The 19,732-nt window shown below is 44.7% G+C and overlaps 2 protein-coding genes across 2 annotated transcripts; one reads left to right on the top strand and one right to left on the bottom strand.

Annotated features, from left to right (window-relative positions):
- Positions 1-2,120: 2,120 nt before the first annotated feature.
- Positions 2,121-8,811, top strand: ITGAE (integrin subunit alpha E). Its single transcript, XM_074890094.1, is given in 13 exon segments — positions 2,121-2,212; positions 2,405-2,498; positions 3,505-3,672; positions 4,239-4,245; positions 4,248-4,302; positions 4,304-4,358; positions 5,727-5,797; positions 6,493-6,538; positions 6,541-6,636; positions 6,896-7,019; positions 7,850-7,916; positions 8,004-8,111; positions 8,729-8,811. Coding segments are annotated over 10 exon segments (771 nt in total). The 3' UTR covers positions 6,983-7,019; positions 7,850-7,916; positions 8,004-8,111; positions 8,729-8,811.
- HASPIN (histone H3 associated protein kinase) lies at positions 8,419-11,950 on the bottom strand. Its single transcript, XM_074890415.1, has 2 exons — positions 11,590-11,950; positions 8,419-11,556 (listed from the first exon to the last, which is right to left on the bottom strand). The coding sequence occupies exon 2, from the start codon at positions 11,289-11,291 to the stop codon at positions 8,763-8,765; it is 2,529 nt and encodes an 842-aa protein (XP_074746516.1). The 5' UTR covers positions 11,292-11,556; positions 11,590-11,950; the 3' UTR covers positions 8,419-8,762.
- Between the last annotated feature and the right edge of the window lie 7,782 nt (positions 11,951-19,732).

The raw sequence follows: 19,732 nt of genomic DNA on the forward strand, positions 1-19,732 counted from the left end.
AACACGGACCCTTGTACATGGTTGGAGCTCCATGGCAGAGCCTGAGAGGGAAGGTGTTGGTGTTTCAGGATGGCCACTTAAACCCTGCAGGGAGAGCAGGTACCGTGCTTCTCTCACCCAGGGGACTCAGGGCAGTGGGGGTCAGGTGAGCTGCACATACCTTGTTTGTTCAAACAGCAGCTGCATTTTCTCCTCCAGACACACACCCTTACACAAGCATCTGATTTATCCAGATGTGGATTACACAGTCATGGCTCACTCCATAATGCTTTGGGAACATCACAGAATCATCTAGGTTGGAAAAGACCTTGAAGATCATCTAGTCCAACCATGAACCTCACACCGACCGTTCTCAACTCCACCATATCCCTCAGCGCAGAAGAAATGATGAAATTTGCAAAAAGACTGGGAAAAAATTTAGCTAAATGAGGTGTACTATATTTGTGTTCTGTTCTCATGGTTCATGGGGAAAGAGGTCGTCAACTGTGGTATTCTTTTTCCTCTGTCAAATTGTTGAATAATGATTTTGTTACTGCTAAACTGGTTACAGGATCTGTCCCTGAGGATGGCTGTAATAAAATAAATAATAGGAAATGATCCACATATAAGTAGATATGTGATGTTTTGTTCTAAAAATTGCCTTAGTGCTGCAAAGGACACTAATTCTACAAAGCTATATATAGAGAATTCCAGTGAAAGAGCTGCTTGTCTTTTTCTGGAGCACAGGTTGGCTCTTATTTGGGATCTGAGCTCTGCCCACTTGATGTGAACTATGATGGGGGACAGGTCTCCTCCTTGTTGGAGCTCCATTTTATCACATTTGAGGGGAAGAAGGAAGGGTTTACGTCTATCGCCTGGAGACAGAGGTAAAAACACTGGTAGCGTAAACACTCCATGTTGGGGATTTTCCAACCATGCCTAAGTAGTGACAAATAAAACATTCCTCCTTTGTGCTCTCACTCAACGTGCTCTCCCTGTATGGTAGAGGACTGCAGGCTGAAGCCAGCAGTCCTGCCTTAGTCATTAGAATATAAAAGAGAAATAACTAAAGAAATAAAACCATTCTGTACCTAAGGTATACTCTTATCACAGTGTGATAAAATCACATCTCTGGCCCGTACGTAGGCAATTCGTTGGTGCAGATGTTGCTCTGCCAAGCAGTGACTTTTGCAATAGATGTGTGCATGGGTAGCTGCTAAAACTGTTTCCTGGGGTCAGTAGAAAACAACATTTTGTGGGCCTAGCTACAGGATCTGTTACACAATATACAGGATATGTTAACTGCGTCGTTTTGAATGAGACGTGAACTTTAACAGCAGACCGGGAGAAAACCCTCTTTGGTGCACTGCTGAAATTTGCTCAGGGCACGTACAGGATGGTTGGAAGCAGAAAACAGCTCGGGCATCTGTTAGAATTCAGATGACGTGCCCCCTCTTGTGGCTTATTTCTGTAAAAGGGTGGAGAAGATGGGATGGTTTCTCTTGTGAAATAAACTGGGGGTCAACTCAATCTGCTGTTGATCTAAGACAGTGCTTCAGTGTGTCAGCTTGCACAGGGCTGCCCAGAGACACTGCTTCTGTGCCAGAATTTGCAGGATCAACCTTTTGTTCTGAGAGTCAGCTGCTATCTCGAATTTATTATATTTAGGGCTCTGTTGTTCACCTCTAAACAGAAGTGTGCAGTAAGATTTTTTTTTTCTTATGTAAGTGCTACTCATGCTACATTTGCTATAAATGGATTTCCTTCTTGGATGTTTTTCAGACTGGTTCATTCACCTTGAAAGGACACTTCAACGTACAGGTGACCTCTCCTTTAGCAAGGTTTGGGTTTACTGTGCCTGGCATTGGAAACATCAGTGGGGATGGATACGAGGACATTGCAGCTGGACCCCCCCCCCGTTGAAGATCAGCTTTCAAATTGTTCCTCGTTTGGACAGCATTTACATCTTTAATGGTGATAAAGACAAGATCAAGAGCTCCTTTTCTCAAGTATGTGTCTTGTTGACCACTGGCTCCTGTACACCTTGATAGGGAAAAGCTTGTGTTTTTGTAGTAAGAGGCTGGGAGGAAGGACTTCCACATTTCATTTGCATTGATGGGTGAGAAACTTGCAGATGTCAGATGGTTTATGTGACTCCACAGCTTTCTGCAGCAGAGCTGCTCCTTAACTGTAATCATCCACCTGTCTGCTTAGGCAAAGGAGCTGAGTTCAGGTGCTGCCTCTAGAACAGCACAGCCTTTTGCAAGCCTGCCTGTCCACTACAGGAAGTTAGTCAAGAGTCAGTATTTTTGCATCTCAGGAGCGTTACAAAATCATTTGCACAGCAGTCTCATGAAAAGAAGTATATTTTCCCAAGGACAGGAGAAAGATCCTGACATGTTTGTTAATGTTTTCCCCCTTTTAGAGATAAAAAGCCTCTGAAATGTCTTCAGGACTCAAGTGTACAGTCCATTGATGGTGGCTTTGATTTCACTTATGATGGTCTCAAAGATATTACAGTAGGATCACTGGAGAACGTGATTGTGCTCTGGTAGGTAGTAAGTGCTATTTTCTAGTGTGCTGGGGAAATGCTTCAAAGACAAATACAGAATCTGTGTTCCAAGCTGTGCAATGATTCTATTTTTAATTCAGTATCAAAGGGACATAAAATAATCTTTCCCAGTATTAGAAATTAGATAAAATGTAAAGCCTTTAGTTCAAGTTGCAAAGGCTTTTGACTTTGTATGTCTAAAGCTTTGGACAAGTATGAGATAGTGAACATGAACTGATTTATATAGATCTAGGTCTAAGAAGACCTTGATGTCTGCAATTCAGCACTGATAATGTAGGTCATTTAGATAAAAATTAATTTCTTTACATACTGTACCTCATTTTCAATCAGACATCTGGTAGCTGAGTGACCTGTGCAGTTCACAAAGGCTAAGACATGACAGATTTGATTTTGTTCTTACATTTTGTATTTGAAAACAAATCGTAGATAAAGAGAGAATTTGAACCACTAGATAATGTGTTTATCTAATGGAAACATAAACACCGTGTTTAATTCTGAAACTCGAGCCATATTGGTGTATTTTGGCTGTCTGTTCCCTCAGACTCTTGGGATTTTGTGTGTTCTGAACATTCCCAGCAGAAACAGGAACTTCTGTAAATAGGCCGGCCTGGTCCAGGTGAAATACCATGGAAATACTGAGCAGTTGTTATTCTCGCTGCCAGGCTTTCTTAAAATATTTTTCCTGTAGTGTTTCTGTTAAAAAACTTGTATTTGATACTGTTCCTTATCTGTTCTTCACTGACTTGCTCAAGACCAGTTGTCCACTTTCTCACCAGCATGACAGTCAGCCCTAATTTTCCAAAATAACAGCATTGTTACAGCAAAACTATGTTTTGATAGAATCTTGGCTTTACCAGTGCATCAACAAGGAATTGTGATCAGATTGAATCCAGGGTCCTACACTAGCCTCAGAAACTTGGCACTGAGGGTGATTTCTGATACATCTAACACAGGCTTTTGGAAATCTTGCAGTTTTTTCGCAGTTACGTGTTCTCTACGTGGTGGACTTAGATGTGAAAACGGCAAAGAGGAGAGTAAGGTTTGAAGATCAGAACGCCACAACAAGTGGAAAGCTGTTGGTCAGCAAGCACGTGTGCGCTGAGCTGCAGCTTTACGTGCTGGTAGGTGATGTTGGTCAGACTTACCACAGAGGGATGAGAGGATAAGATTTTTTTTTAACAGAATCTGCATGATGATGAGTCTGTCTTGAAATGAAAAAATACTACAATGGGGTGGGGCTTTTTCAGTGTTAGATTTACTGGGCATATTTTACACCTGAGGCAGGAGATGCGTCGTGCCATTTTGGTTTGTATTGCTATAAATCAAACTCTCATCCTTCTGTGTGTATGTGAAGCATTTCTATTCCTAAAATTGTGGGAGAGGCACGAAGGTCCACAGGATTAAAGCAAACAAGGAAACTCTATTTCGCAACACGTAACTGAATCACCGAATACATTATCCAGGGGATGTCATGGGAGCCAAACATATAAAATAATCCAAAAAAAATTTGACAAGCTCTTATGGTCTACTGATGGCTATTAAACACAGTGGCACAAAGATAACGCCTGAGCCAGGGGGTTCCTAAATATGCCAGAGGATAGAAGCTGAAACAGAGATGACATTTGTGAAGACCTTTGCATTTTAATGCCCAGATATTTTCCCAACTTGTGTTCTTCCTTTCTTGTAGCCATGTGACTTGACTGTTTTTCCAGTGTTTTTCTGAGAGTAAAACATGAGCTCTATAACAAAAATGGAGTTTGCTGTTTCTCTGCTAGATAGATACTGGCCATCAGAAATGCGTTTTCAGGTAACAAAATGCTAGCAAAGAGCTTTCTCTCTTTCCAGGATGCAAAGCTTTTACTATTAAAAATAAAAAATGTGGTTTTCTTAGCCTTTGCATGTCATCTTCTGCCCTCTGCTCCTATTCTAGTTATCAATACTGTATTCTAGGTAGATTTTAGGCCCAGGTTTTCTCCAACCAGATACTCAGATCTTGTTAAAAGTCTCATCTCTAAGGTCCAACCTCAGATCTGCTAAAAAATTGCCTTACTTTTGTCCATGTTTCTCCTGTGCCTTTGTATAAAATGAGGTTAGATAATACCTGTGAAGAAGGCAGATGGTTTGTGTGTTTTGTGAAGTACTTTTTAGATATTGAGCTCTCCATTGGAAATTATATAAAGACTTATTATTTGAACAGTGTATTTGGTAGTAAGAACTACACAATTTTCTAATGAAGTAATTTAAAAAATCATTAATTATGTATATCCAAATTGCTATTTGGGAGGCTGCAAACTTCTAATAAACTTAAAGGTTAAGTCTGGTATCCTGTCTCCTCTCTTGCCATTTAGGAAGCAGGACTCCTACAAGCTAATCTAGCTCTTCTTCAGTTAGTCTGAAATCCAAATCAGTTTCTGAAAAAATTCCATAAAGCTCTGTAAAGAGGCAGCTTTTTGCTACTTAATAGGAGGCTTTGCCACAATTCAATATTTAATGAGCTGTCCATAAAGCACAGGACAGAGAAGTTAGGACAACATTTAGCACTGAGCAATAATGAGCACTAATTACTATAGTTGCAGTACTCTTAGGGATTATGATGTTGATGGTACATCTATTTCCCAAGAATAATTTATGAGGTTCTTCAGTGTTGGTCAGCACTGCTCAGTGCTTATGCACCCAACATCTAATTATTAATTATCATTGAACTTCTCCAGAAATATCAGCCACAGACAGTAGGTTTTTCTTGGTGAATAAAACTATTGCTAAAGGGAGTAACCTCATCTTTACAAAACAGTGTGCCTATAAGCTGGCACAGAATATGAACATATTTATCCAAGAAAAGTATATCATTTCTGGAAGAGAAATTAATATTACTGCCCTGTGGCAATCCAGGGGTAAACAACTGGCATTTCTTTAACAAGACTTTGTCCCCAGTGAAGGCTTTTCATGTTGTTGCTGTAACTTTTCATGTTACTCTCCTGGGAGTTGAATTACAAAACATCATCAGTTTAGGACAGTGATGACTTAGCACTGAGGGTCTTTTCCAACTTATCCTTAATTGAGGTCCTGGGAATTTTGTTTTCAGAGAATGTATGTGTGTATGTAAAGATATACTGAATCTGCTACCTTAGAAAAATTAGGACTGGTAAACTGTGACTTGATCTGTGTTTGCTTTCAGCTGCCTTACAAGAAGGACTGCAACAAGACGACCATCTGTACTGCTCATTTAACTTTGACAAGTCAGATTCAGTGAGTCATAGTAGTTGTATTATCCAGATTTTGAATTTAGTATTCATCTAAAATGTCATCTTTGTGCATAAGATGTTTTCTTCAAATTCTCAGACAAGATTTGCTGTCCCTTTGTTTATATTAATTTCCATCCAGTTCATCCTTTCCATAACATCACGATCATACAATGCTGTAACTGTATGCCTCCGTGGGCGGTGCTGGGCTGTTCTAGGAAATCTCAGAGGAAAGACCAAGGTTTAAACAACTATAGCCATCCTAAAATTACAATTCTGGCATTTAATTGTGAGCATGTGATTTTGGTTTAGGTTGATGCCCAGCCTAGTGCTACAGCAAAGGGTTGCTCAGTTTACACAGCCTTAGACAAAACAGTAGGCATCACTTCATTGTCAAAAATTTACCCTGGAGATTCACTGAAAAGCTAAGCAAGCGGAGCAATGCTTAAAGTCTATCTTGATGTAAAACAGAAACAATACAATATTACATAAAGTTTGGAGGTGACTGCCTTTGATATTAAGAAGGCACAGTTTTCCTACACCCTGAAGAATATTGAATAATTAATTGGGCTATTGCATTATCCTGTGTGTGAAAGCATTTGGAGGGAGTAATTTCCAGAACTGGAGTGCTTTCAGGCCTTTTATTAAATAACAACCCTTAGAAATTACATGTCACCCATCTCATTTTCTGTCTGCTTCTAGAAAGGAATTAGTGGCAGGCCACACTAAAGAAGTGACCAAGAAACCGAGTTAGATTCACTAACGACCAGTGGAGATGACTCGTACATGACAACTATGGTCTTGAACTATCCTAAAAACCTCTATTTTAAGAAGGTGACTGTTGAGGTAAGATTGTAGTCATCAGCTGGCAGCAGACTGCTGAAAGAAAACCCAGCACAGACTCGTATTTACTACCTAAATAAATCCTGAAGTAAGGTCAAGGGAAGGGAAGGAGCATTTCAGTTGTTAGGACTAGAGCCTGAATAACTGCATTTATCTGATTTAAGACTCCCAAGTTTTTATTGGGCTATTTGTACCTAATTTGTTTTATGGGAGCAGACACACTGAGTTGAATTTCCCAGTCTGTTTTTATTCAACATTACAGAGTATTCCTATTCTGCTGGCAGCCATCCTCTCCTGCTATTCACCGTGGCCAACCAATACCATTAACTTCAGTACTCTTACCCTGTAACTGTAGAACCGGGCATCCAGTATTCAAGACGACGACTGTAAGTAGAGAGCATTATTTTCACTTTTTCCTTACCTCTAAATGATACTTTTGAGTAGCTGCTATTGCATCCTCTCTGTCTACAATTAGGCCAGAGCTGCTATTCTTTTGAAATCTGTAGTAATAAAGGGCTACTCCGACACAGCTGTATCATGTCACCTCTTGGGCTGGCACCTCTCCTTTCATTAATTACTGCCAGTCTGTTTCCATCTCTCTTGTACAGCCAATATTAGTAGTTCTCAATACAAATAAAGGATCAAGGCAGACAGATAATGTTTCACCCATTTTTTTTTTTAAGCATAAATGAAAATAGCACCATTCTGACTGAAGAACGTGTCCTTGATGTCAGATACGTGTTCACTGCAGTCCTTACCGAGTATGTTTTAAGAATATTCAATTATATTGCATTACTTTAGTCAATTAGAGGGGCAAAAAGATTGAGAGGATGTCTGGTAAGATTCCAGTACAATTTCCATCTTAATCATTTCAAGCACTGAAGATTGTCAAGTCACTTTCTGTGGTACTAGGCAGCAAAAGTAAAGTTTGGAAGACAGAACAATAAATCCATGTCAGAGGCAGGGGGGTACCTAGGGTCTCTAACTGCTTAGCTTGTAAAAAACAGACTTCAGGATAGGTTCAAAGATGCATCTAATTGATAGACTGCATATATGCACACATATAGAGACAGACTGAATAGACAGCATTCCAGTTATAACAAATCTGATGATGCTACCTCTTAATTACTTAATGCATCTGGGTCATTGGATGTACTAATTTTTAGTAATTGTCTAATTCACTTTTCACTTAAGTTTGACTTATCGTTCTCTTTAGACCAGTTTCTTGAATGTACGTGAATGTTAGTGAAGGACTTCTTGCAAACAAAGAATTCAGATTTAATGTAAGTATCGTTTCAAATTTAGGTCACCTGATCCATCTGCAATCAGGACTAAAGAACACTGACTACGCTCTGCATTTTCTTCTGTAGATAAATGGAGAAAATCACTTTAATGCTACCATCAAGTTACAGATTTGGGTTCCTATCAGTATACAAGGTCACAACATAGTAACGGTCAAAAATGCATCAGGAACACAGGTACTTTTTTTTCCATAATCTAATGCCTTTTCACTGGCCCTTAAGAGAGGGAAACCGCCCCCATATTATTACAGATTAGAGTGTTTTTAAAACCTACACTACAGGAACTTTACATATTTACATTTTATAGCATTGTTCCAGGTACAAATTTTGCCAAACTGAACAAAAGTTCAGTTTTAAAACTAAGTCAGAAGGTGGGTTTTCCCCTCTCTGTCCCCAGCTGACTAACAATATTTACCTTTGTCCTCACTGTCCAGAATTGTGTGGGTTTTTTTCTTTAAAAAAATAATTTGTAAGAAAGACAATATAGTAAGAAAGAATTTTTAATAATCTAAGACTAAAAGGTAAGGTTTCTGTGGAATTCAAAACATTCATTGAGCCCGAAGAAATCTTTTTCCTCCCTGCTCAAACATCAACTCAGCTCTTTCTTGGCCCCATCACCCTTCAAAAAAAGTACGTATGGAAACATCTTAAAGGAGAAGACTTTTTTTTCAGGTGTGTTAGAAATTTTTGATAGCATGTTATACACACTGCTAACCGATCATAACACTTTTTTGTTGTGCCAACATTTAAAACCATCATACTGCCCTTCTCCTTTGCTGTTTTTTATGTATCAGTGACTTAGTCCTTGGAAACACTGCACTCCCTTGCTCACTGGAAGAGGCTGCTGCTTTGTAAAACTTCACTGGCAGACTCAAAGGTCAGTACTTCTTTATGGAACTTAATGAGCTGCTGCTTTATTTTCCTCATGGAAGAAGTCAATTCCTTTTTCCTGTAGCCTATGTCTTTCAAAAGTTTATCTGACAAGTAGTGCAGCCAGAGGACGTTGCTGTGTGGATGGTAGTCAGACCAGCTGTTGGAGTTCTCCGCTTTCATTTGCCTGTAGATATCAAACTGGTAGTCCCCTGTGCCTTGAAACAGTTCTTCATCAGTGGAAAGGTCACAAAACACAGTTAACCCGTCCTTCTCCAGCCGCGACAAGGTATAATCTATGATGTTGACATGAAGCCCCGATGTGGGGATTGTGTGCGTTGCCCCATTCAACACATAATTAAGCTCCTTTACATCCGTTTTCTTTACCAGCACATTCCCCCAGTGCAAGTCTCTGTGCTCGAAGTGCAGTTCCTGTTCTGCCACAGCCAGGGAAGCAGTGACCTGGTGCAAAATGCTTTTTGCTGATGCCACCGAACTGAGGCTCTTTCTCATATTCTCCAAGTCGCTGCCTCCAAATTCAAACTCCAGAACCATGAAGAGCTGCTCATCCCCAAAAAGGTCTGGCCGATCATTTTCTGATCCTGTTACTTTGTGGTATTTGTCCCAGGCTTTCAGGAGATACTTGGGATAGGCCCCTTGAACACAGTGCACAGAGTACAAGCTGATGAACCCAACGGTGCTATTCACAGACTCTTCAGACAGAAGACTGAGTTCTTTTGAAATGATTATCTCAGGCAGAATCTCTCCAAAGCTCTTTTGAGCTTCACCGTTTACTCTTTCAGTCCCCTCAATGGGAATTATTTTTAAGGCCACAGGTCCTCTCTCACTGTTGATCTGAAAGACTTCTCCAAACACCCCTTCTCCAATTTTCTTGCAATTTTTCATCTTATCTAGAGGAATGCATTCCTCAAAAGCGATAGGCCCCTCCTGCTGGCATTCTCCAAAAACCTTCTCTGCATCTGTAAGCATTAGCTCCAGGGCAGAACAGGAATTCCTGGGAGCCAGCAGGACCATGGAGGAGGCAGACCAAGTGCAGCACTGAGCCATACCAGAAGAGAAGGTTGCTTGGTGTCCTGAAAGGTGGGATTTCACAGAGGGGGTACAAAGGATGCTGTTGCAGAAACTCTCTTCTGTGGTGGTAACTTTCTTCTTCCTATGGAAGGACAAAGATGCTCGAAGTCTGCCCCAGGAATGGGAGCTATTGAGGAGGGAGTAGTCATAGTCTCTTATATCTGCAGACATCTCCAGAACACCCCTCTTCATTCCTTTTTGCCTCATCTGTGGTTGGAAGATGGAGTTATTAGGCTGCTGCTCTCTCTTAGCTTTGTGCCTTTTTGGACGGAGTCTCGTTTGCCTCCCCCAGCGGCTGGCGCTGAAGCCGCTGATGCAAGCTTTTCTACAGGTGCTTCCCTCTCCAGGAACAACTTTGGCATTTCCATATTTATTCTCCAAGATTCTTTGAAGGCCCAGAGGAGATACTGGCTCCTGGCAGGGGCGTTGAGTATCTGCCTTTTTGTTGAGTTTCATGCTTGCCAGCCACACTGGCACTTCTTGAGGGTCCAAGACCACCACTGGTGTAAGCTGGTACTTTTCGGTTTTGCCTCTCTGACACCGCCAGCTTCCTTTTGTTGAACCTGTCCTTAGCTCATCGCACGGTTGCTCAGAAGCGACACCGTCAGACGAGGCCGAGTGCTGGGGCTCACTGGTAACCGCCTGAGGAGGGGTTGGGGCTTCACGTGTGGACAAGGGAGCTTGTGCCCGGCAGGATCCGCGCACCGACGCCCTCAGAACCCTGCCCGGGTTTTGCACTGCCGGGCCCGCCTCACTCCTGCCGCCTTTCAGCCAGGACCGACCACTCCCCTCTTCCCTCGCCCCGCCAGCCCCGGGCGAGGGCGGGAGCTGCTCCGCCTCTCCCCGCGATGACTCCACGGAGCTCAGGGCGCTGCTGGACGAGGCCCTGCGCTGCCTGCGCGGCGGGGAGTAGAGCCCCGAGCCGCCCTCCACCGTGGTGCTGAGCAGGAGCAGGGAGCTGAGCGGGGCCTGGCGGCGGCGGCGCGGCGGCGCCCACTGCGGCGTGCTGCACAGCAAGGGGCGCTGCGCCCCGCGGGGCGGCCCCTGCCGGCGGGCGGCGGCGCGGCACCGGGGCGGGGACGGCGGGGGGGAGGCGGGGCCCGGCGACCGGTTCTCCTTCGCCGCCGCGCCGCGGGGCCGCAGGCGCCAAGGGCGGGAGGGGCGTTTACCCAGCGGCTGGCGGCAGCGCTTGCCGGGAGGCGAGAAGTCGGGGTCGTCCGAGGGGACGGAGAGGGCGCTGGAGCCGGCGGAGGTGGCGCTGGAGACGGTCGAGGTCGAGCTGAAGAACCGCTTACGGTCCTGGGGCGGTGAAATCCACCGGTCGGGCAGCGGCAGCGGGCGGAGGTGCCCGCCGCGCCGCGAGTAGGTGCGGAGCAGGCGTGGCTGGAGCGGCATCGCGGCGGCGGCCGCCTCGGGCCGGGCCCGGCCTAACGGGGAGCCGCGGCGCCCGCCCGCCTCCGTTCAAACCGGGTATCGCGAGAGGACGGCGCGGCCCCGCGCGGGAAGGGGCGGGGCCCCGCCGCCAGGCCCCGCCCCACCCGCCAGGAGGAGGGGCCCGGGCCCGCCCCGCGGGGTTTGCGCGGGGGCGCACCGCGGGGTCCGCGCTCCGCTCGAAACGTCGACATTCAGGAGGCGACGCGGGGCGGGGCGGGGCCGGGGTCTGGGTCTCACAGCGGCGGAGCGGCGCCGGCACCGGCACCGGCTGCTGCCCTGGGGACGGGGCCGCGGACACGCGGCGGCAGGCGGGGCCGCGCAGCATCGGTGCGGGCGCTGCTCCTTCCAAACCGGCAGAGACAGCGTCACCGCGGGGGCAGAACTGTCGTTAAACACCTCGCTCCGGGTGCGCACCCCACGCAGCGCCACGCTGCCCTCGTGTGCCAAAACCTGCCAGAGGCCCGGGGTACGGGCAGCCTCCCCAGCGCAGTGCAGGTGTGATGCTGCTTTCTGCCCCTGCAGAGCAAGAGTTTTACTCCCGTTTTACTGATGGCAGTGCCTCCAGGAGGCACTCAGCACCTCGAAGAGATGCTGACGTCGTCTTCTTCCCTGCAGAAATTGCTCCTTGTGAAATGGCTCTTACAGTGCCGCAAGCTTTCATCACTCCAGACAATTTTTCATATCACAGTTACAGGTAAGGTCACATACATGAGACACAGCTTGGTGGCAGCACTGCACAGGGTGGTTCTGCCAGTCTGAATAAGGGTTTTCTGTTACAACCCATTTTCTTCTGAAAAGACTGAAAAGCAACTGATACCTTGTTCCTTTTATTTCTTTTTCCATAGTTCTTCAAAAGCAGAACCGCTCTGCTGGTCCCTGGAAAAATCCCCTTCAACAGAGAACTATATCAGCCTGAAAAAAGAGAATCATAACGCTGAGGTATCAGAGCATCACATAGGCAGCTTGGTCCTACAAGGAACAAGTGAGAAATCCAGATGTTTTTGCTGAATCTAGAGAACCGATCAAGCTCCCAGAGTTAAATTCTGGAACTTTTGAAGCAAACATCTGCCACTGAATTTAGCAAAATCAGGTTTTGACTATAGGATAAAAGCAGAGGGAGGATATTTACTAGCACATATCAGAAACGTTTTTAGGGTTCTATATTGAACTCTGTGTATCTGACACTTGCAGCTAACACAGAGGCCTCCTGTCCTCTCAGGGATTTCAACATGAATATTCCTTCCCTTTCCCTAGTGAAGACGTTTTCTCTAATCTGGAAGGTTGTCACTGGTGACTACTTGTTAAGTGTTGGAAGCATGGGAAAAGCAAAACAGTGAAAAATCTGTAAAACACACATTTCCTTGACACAGGGTGCCCAGAACAAACCCAGGACGGGATGGAGATCCAGTGATTTGTGTTTGTCGTGGCGCCAAGGAGGAATGCGAAGGGAGGCAGAGGCCGTGCAGTTCTCTTCTTTCACTTCTCGTAAGGACAGATTTATCTCCTGCTCTACCCCCTTCTCTCATGGGGCAGTAGCCTGCCAACCTTGTCTCTCATCCTCCCTCTTTTCCCACAAAAACCAGCACACCCCTCGCACCAAGGAATATACTGTGTCATTACTCAAAAGACAAGGGATTGACTACAGTCCCACCCACTCACACATACATACTAAGAGAAATACTACCCCGAGTTTGTCTAACTCGGAGGGACAGATCGACCGATGGCTTTGTGCTCCTGGTACTGCCTGGTATTGATAAACTAGACTTCCCATGAGAAATTTTTCTTTAATGTAGATATGCTAGGAAAAATTCATCTCGGAGCCTGTTAGATTTATGTATTGGATTGCTGTCGTAGTTACTGTGATGCTGAGCAGTTCATAAATTGATTTTAGTCCTGAGCAGCTTCAGAATAGATTGAAATAGAAGTGAATTAGGGGAAGCTTCCCATCCTGCTATTGCTAATGAAAATGGAGAGACAAGCATTTTACATATACATATATATATGTATATATATACTCAAATTTGTGCATTTTAATACAGTAAACTATGTCCCTTGATGTCTCTGGTTCTTGGAATCAGAAGCGTGTGCATGTGGTGATTAGTTTTTTGTACCTCACAATCTTATTTCTGATTTTCCCTTTTCAGTTGCTTTCAAATCCTGATTGGGTCACAAATAAAAACTTGTGTCATGGACACCACTGCCGGTTCAGACTCCTCCTGTATCAGGAGATAGCTCCCCAAGTGGGCATGGTTCAGCACACCTGAATCCAGGGCAGAGCCAAGCAAGGAGCAGCAGTGTTGCCATCCACCCCACTGCATATGTGACAGAAAATAGGGTGAATCATGAGCAATCTCAGTTTATCAGCTGCAGATTATCAGTAATTGCAATTTACAGGGTTTGGGGGAAGAAGGTGCCTAGCCAAACTCCACGGGTGGCTTTAGCCAGTACCAGGCATTTTCTTTCCTGAGCAATTAAATGATCTCAGTCCCGCTCAGGTGTTTGCTGTTCCCAAAGAAGGAGAAGTATAGACACTTGGTACTACTCCTCTCTTTAGCTTTCTTGTTCTTCTTTGAGCCAAGTTGTTCTTCTTTGCATGTCCCTGTGTGGAAGGACCTTTATGAGGAATTAAGTACATGGAAAGCAGAAGATGCTGGGCTGGGAGAGACAATCAATCCCTTTGAAGAGCATCAAGAAAGAGAGTGGCTGCAGAGGACACAGTAGTGCGCAGCAGTGACTGGGGTGGTGGCTTTATAAGGGAGACACTTTTTCAAAGTTCCTTTTTTATTCACATAATCATTTTTAAGTTTCAGCGTGTGTTGGCTTTTCTTAGGAAAGGGAAATGCGTTGTCTGCTTTTCTCACTGCTCTAGACAGGTCTTGCACGGAGTGACACACAGTGCGGACAACTGTCACAATATACCAGTGGTTGTGGTCTTCCTGCCCATCCTCCCTCCCAGACCTTCTCCATTTCACACTGAAGTCCTACCTGTTCTCAAGCACCTGGAGATCTCTACAGTCAGATGGTACTTGGTAAGTCTGGGCACAGTAAAGCTGCAGTAGTTTTTTGATTACTTTTCTAAGGGAAGGAATGTTAATTGTAGAAGCCTGTGCTAAGAATAAGGAGTTGCAAGGAGAGTTTTCTCTTCTCAAGGCTAAACAAGCCCATCTCCTTCAGCCAATCTTGTTATTCTCCCTCTTTCTGTCCTTTTTTTTCTAGTTTCTTCTCTGAATTAAGTATCCCTCATTACTTGGATCCCTTTTGTTGTCCCTTATGGCTCTCAAGGAGGTCAGCTCTTGCAGTGGGTGATGCTATTTTCCTTTTTAGATGTTTTTTCTTAAATGCATTACAGGGTTCTGTGACTTGTAATTTCCGAGGAGTGCCATCCGACCATTTAATTCTATGCAATTGCTATAGTAGATGCCAAACACATTTGCAGTAATTGGATGGCACTTAAGGGATTAGTCAAGACTGCCAAGACTCACAGTCATCCAAACCACAGCTGGGTTTTTGTGCTGTTTCCATGGAAGCCTTGCTGTGTCTGCTACTAAATTTATTTGCAATCTACATTTTGAATAAAATCCCCTGTGCAAAAGCCTTGTCAATGTTTGTGGCCTTGCTGTGTGGCCCTGACTTTAGTGCACTCTGGCAGTGGCACAGTTATGCCATCTCCCTGAATGACAGAAGGTTTATAAATGACTTGTTCAGAGTCATTAAACATCTGACTCCAGCCAGGCTAACGTGTTGGCAGGCTGTTTGGGGTCCAGGTGTCATGGACAGAGAAGCTGCTGCAGATATCCTAGAGGCCTCTGAGCTCTAAGGGCCATTCATGATCTTTATGCATCACGCAAATGTGGCAGAGTGTCTGCAGACACAGCTTCTTGGGGGAGGGAGGGTCTCTCTGCTCTTGAGTAGGAAATACAGACTAGTATGGATTGTGTGCTAAACACTCTTCCATTCAGGTCTATTCTCCCAACACTGCTTGTTAGGCTGGAGGGACTTGTTATTCTGCCTTTGACTTGTTCTGTTGCGGAGAGATGACTCTCAACGCTGCTGGTAGCCCAGGAGAGCAACAACAGATGTTTGTTCTCTACCCACTGACTGGTGCTGATCATCCACCCCCATTAGCTGTCTTAGCTCTGGTTTGGCTCCATCACCCCAGGTTTGGATATTAGCCTCTGATGGGTGAGCTTGACCTAATAAATTTGGGCTATTTTTGTGGTGATCTGACCAAGGAGTAGTAGGTGTGAAGGTGGATGGTGACTGACAAGAGCTGATGTATCTGACATACAATTAAAAAGCTATCCTTGAAGGGGAGGACAAGCTGCATTTTGCAGTGCTATTTTAATCAGGGTGATACCAGCTGCTTATGTCTTTCTCATATGCCAGGAAGATTCACAAGCCTTGGGTTATAATTCCCTCAGAAGCTGACAGGTTCATGTATTGAACTATAGGAGAGCAGTGGCCTGGTGGTTAGCAGGACTGAGTGAGGTGGAAGTCTGCTGCTCAGGAAAAGGGCGAAAGTAGCTCTTCATTATTAAGTGCTGGTTGCTGATGTAAGAGCATCAGATAAGAGCCATGGAGCGCACTGCTGGGCTTGAGAGCCTGTTGGGGCAGCTTTATTTGGAGGCTAATTGGATTGCAGCTCAAAAGAGAAATTTCCTGTCTCTTATTATAACAAGATGAATGAACTGGAATGGAGCTGTGCAGCTGCAAGGAGGTTGCTCTGACTCTGCCAGCTTGGCTAAATTGGCTCCAGTACGTCTGTGCAGCGCAGCTGGGACACGTCAGCCTCTTGCCACTGGTAACACCTAACTGGCTTAGAGCATCACCAGCCTGCAGAGCTAAGGCAAGGTCAGGTGCCAGGCTGAGGGTGTTGCTCATGAAACCTTTTCCTCTGAGTAGCTCATATGTTTGCCGACGGCTGGTTGATAATTCCAGGGAGGAAAGGGCGGAGGCCTCAGTCTAGACTTTCTAGCTGTTTATGTGACAAAGGTGAGGGAAGGGGATGAAGGTGTCTCCTCAGCACTTGCAGCAAGGTAAACTCTGATAGAGCTGTCAAGCCAGGACCAGTTTCATGTCCTTCCAGGTCAGGAATGATACACGTTGGCAAAGAAGGAAAAACCTGATCAGTCAGGTGTATTCAAGAGCAGGGTTTCACCTTTAAGTCAGTGGTTAATGCGAATACACATTTTATTAAAAACTTTCAGGCTTTGATTTAACATTCTCCTCCTATTCCCCAATGATGCTTTTATTGGCTGACTTTAGAAGGTGAAAACACTGCAATACGGCACTGCGTAATACTGCTGTGCCAGCTAACATTGCACTCAATCTCTCAGCAGTGTTTTATGTGCATTTTTATTTACTTTCTGTTATCTGATTCAGTGCCAGCTGTCTCACAGAACAGGGCATGATGGATTAGTTTCATTAGATGTTCAGTATTTTTATTTCATTTCTGTGCCTCTTCCTCAAGCGCTTTCACTTCTTGGGTTGGGGGAGAGGAGTGGATAAACACACTGGCTAATGATAACAAGACCTCCTGCACGCTGTACAGGGGATTCAAGACTTGGGGGAGCAATCTGGAATGCATTCAAAGGCTGAAAATGGCTCTCCTGGAAAATGAGAATATATTCTGGAACTTCAGCATGCTTCCATTTCTCACTCCTACAGACAGTTTTGGATGCTCCTGTAGATAATGACAGCAAGACTCTTTCCACAGATTCCATTTCTAAGCAAAGAAAACCTGAATGTTTTTCTAATAGCTCCTCGAAAGAAAGATTTCCTTTTCCATTGCTCCTGGGTGTGCAGTGGTGCTAGTTAGGAGGACAAATACTGAGGCTGATTTTTGTCAATTTTTCATTGGCAAGTGGCAACTTCTTATTTACACTGCAAAGTCACAGCAAGGATTAAAAGATAACCTGAATGGAGCATTTTTCACTGCAGGCTGAACACAGGTTTCTTTGTTCTTGCATCAAAACCTATTATCTTCAGAAAGCAGCCTATACCTGATGTTACTGATTTCCCTGTGTTTCCGTGTGCATGAGCTGTGGTTTAAAAGCAACTTCCTCTTTCAACCTGTTCAACTCTTCCCCTTGGTTTTTTTTAGATGTTGACCTACAAGTACAATACTATGAGAAAGAACCACTAATGGAGAGAGCTGACCTCTGCCTTTTCCACTGTTCATTTCCTTGCCAAAATAGTTTATCTCCTATTTACATCCTCTGCTCCTTGTCTCTTTTCTATTTCAGTAGCAGGTCTGGCGCCTATTTCTAAAGGATGATGCATCTGCATCGCTCAGGCATTTGCTGCAGGAGCATTTCCAGTGCTTCAGAAATGTCTCAGCATCTTATGAGTCAGCTGTCATGCGTTTGGAAGCTGATGTTTTCTGTTGCACTTGATAGCTCAGTAAAGGCCAGAGTGGGGATCACTGAGAGAATGAGTGCCTGGGGGTGATCATTTGGAGCTGGAAGCGAACAAGACAAGTGCCTAAAACACACACCTCCAGCAGTCACCCATGAGTCACGTCTGTACTGGCCAGGGCTGCCTGCCATTGCCTGGAAAACACGTGGTCTCTTTTGGGTGCAATTTAAAGATATTACAGGGCTGATCTTGAAATGTTTCTATGCTACAATACCATAGAGTTGCAGATGTGACCTCGCTGTGTTTTAAATGCCACCGTGTCAGGGCAGGGGTCTGAAGTTTAATTTCCACAGTCCCTTTACGTGGTGTTTACAGGCTCGTGACTGGGCTGAGTTCAGCTCTGGGGCAGCATACCACCGGAGTGGTACTGACAGGTGGAGCGAGCAGTCTGAGCAGACAGGGACATATATCCTATGACTGTGCGTGAATAATGAGAAAGCAATTGCCATGAACAGTATGAGGATTTATGTAGCATGTAAGGCATTAAAAAAGAGAGAGAGAAAGGGAGAGTTTCGGTACCAGAGGAAAAATCCTCCTTGTGAGAATTTCAAGACTGAGTAAATAGCCCTCATGGGAAAAAAGCACAACTGTTTTTTTTCCATGGGAAGTTCAAAACGTTGGACTCAAGAAGGGAGATAGCTTGCAGAAAAGATCCAGCCTCAGTCCCTGGAGGAGGACTAAGAGTAACTACTGGTTTTTGTCTTTAATTGATGATGATTAGATTTTGCTAGGTTACTTACTACCCCCCGGGAATGAAGCTGGTTATGTTTGAACAACCCACAGATACTTTGAGAAACACACCAGTAATCTCAATTTCCAGGCAAGAAAAAAGATAAGATTGTGAAAACTAGAAAGTGATAAGAAAAATATCTGTAAAAGCATGCCAACAACACCGTTGTCAGCATGAATCTAGCCTGTGCTGAGCAGTATTCAGAATATTCTGAGGAACATTTGATACAAATTGAAGCTTTTTAATCAAAATCAACTATTGCAACTGTGCTTCTACTTGATGGCTCTAAAACACCAAGAAAGTATCAGTTTTATATCCTCTTTTTTTTTTTTTTTAGTGATCAAACCTTGTTGACATCTTCAGGTTACACCTATAGCAGGAACAATTCTCACTCTAAGGAACGTTTTCTCTAACCTGTGTAAATCCATTCTCACATTAATTGACCTGGAAAATAATTACAAAAACTCATAGCAGACCTGTGTCTGTGCCACTAAGTAAAACCAGGCCAGGAGGTAACACACTGTTTAACTGCTGGCAAGTTTCTTTTTCTGACTTTAGCCTGTGCAGTCACCCAGCCAGATGAGGAAGATGGGGATGAAGGGGGGGGCGTGTCTCCAGACACTACCAAGGGTTGTCTTGTCTCCACTGATAGTTCATTTGTCCATGAACTTGGGTGTCATTAGTGTAGCAGGAGCAATGGTGGGGGCAGTCCTGAGACACGGGATACACCTGCTGTTTAGTCCTGTCGCTGGGGCAGTTTCAGCAGGGCCAGGGCAAGCAGATGGTGTTTTTGCGGGACCAGACCCGCGATCAGAGATGCTGTTTGGCTGTCACCCAGCGGCATGTGCTTACAAAGTGTCTCATCTAGGAGCAGACTGGGCAGAAGATCAGCTGGTGGCTCCTTTAGAATGCTCCTGTCTCCACACAGCTCTGGTTCCTGGGACTGGGTCAGTCTCCGTGTGCCCAGCCCCAGCACTAACTGCTTGGCTCTGGGGTCTGGGCAGTGGTGAGGGAAGATAGGCTGAGCCTACCTTTATTCCTTACTTGTTTCTGGCTTCATGGACCACTGTGGTCTCCTTTCTCCCCACAGGAGTGCATTTTCTTGGAAGTTTTTGTCTCCTTTGGTCATTATATGTTTTAAGATTTTTTATTTGTGCTTCAGGCTTTTGCACAGAGGATCTTTAAGACTGGAACTAGTGACAGTCTGGTCTGTAGGCATCTGGTGAGGAGGGGTGGGTACAGGGGCCAGCTACTG

This window comes from Strix uralensis, chromosome 20, assembly GCF_047716275.1.
Source record: "Strix uralensis isolate ZFMK-TIS-50842 chromosome 20, bStrUra1, whole genome shotgun sequence".
NCBI classification, from domain to species: domain Eukaryota; kingdom Metazoa; phylum Chordata; class Aves; order Strigiformes; family Strigidae; genus Strix; species Strix uralensis.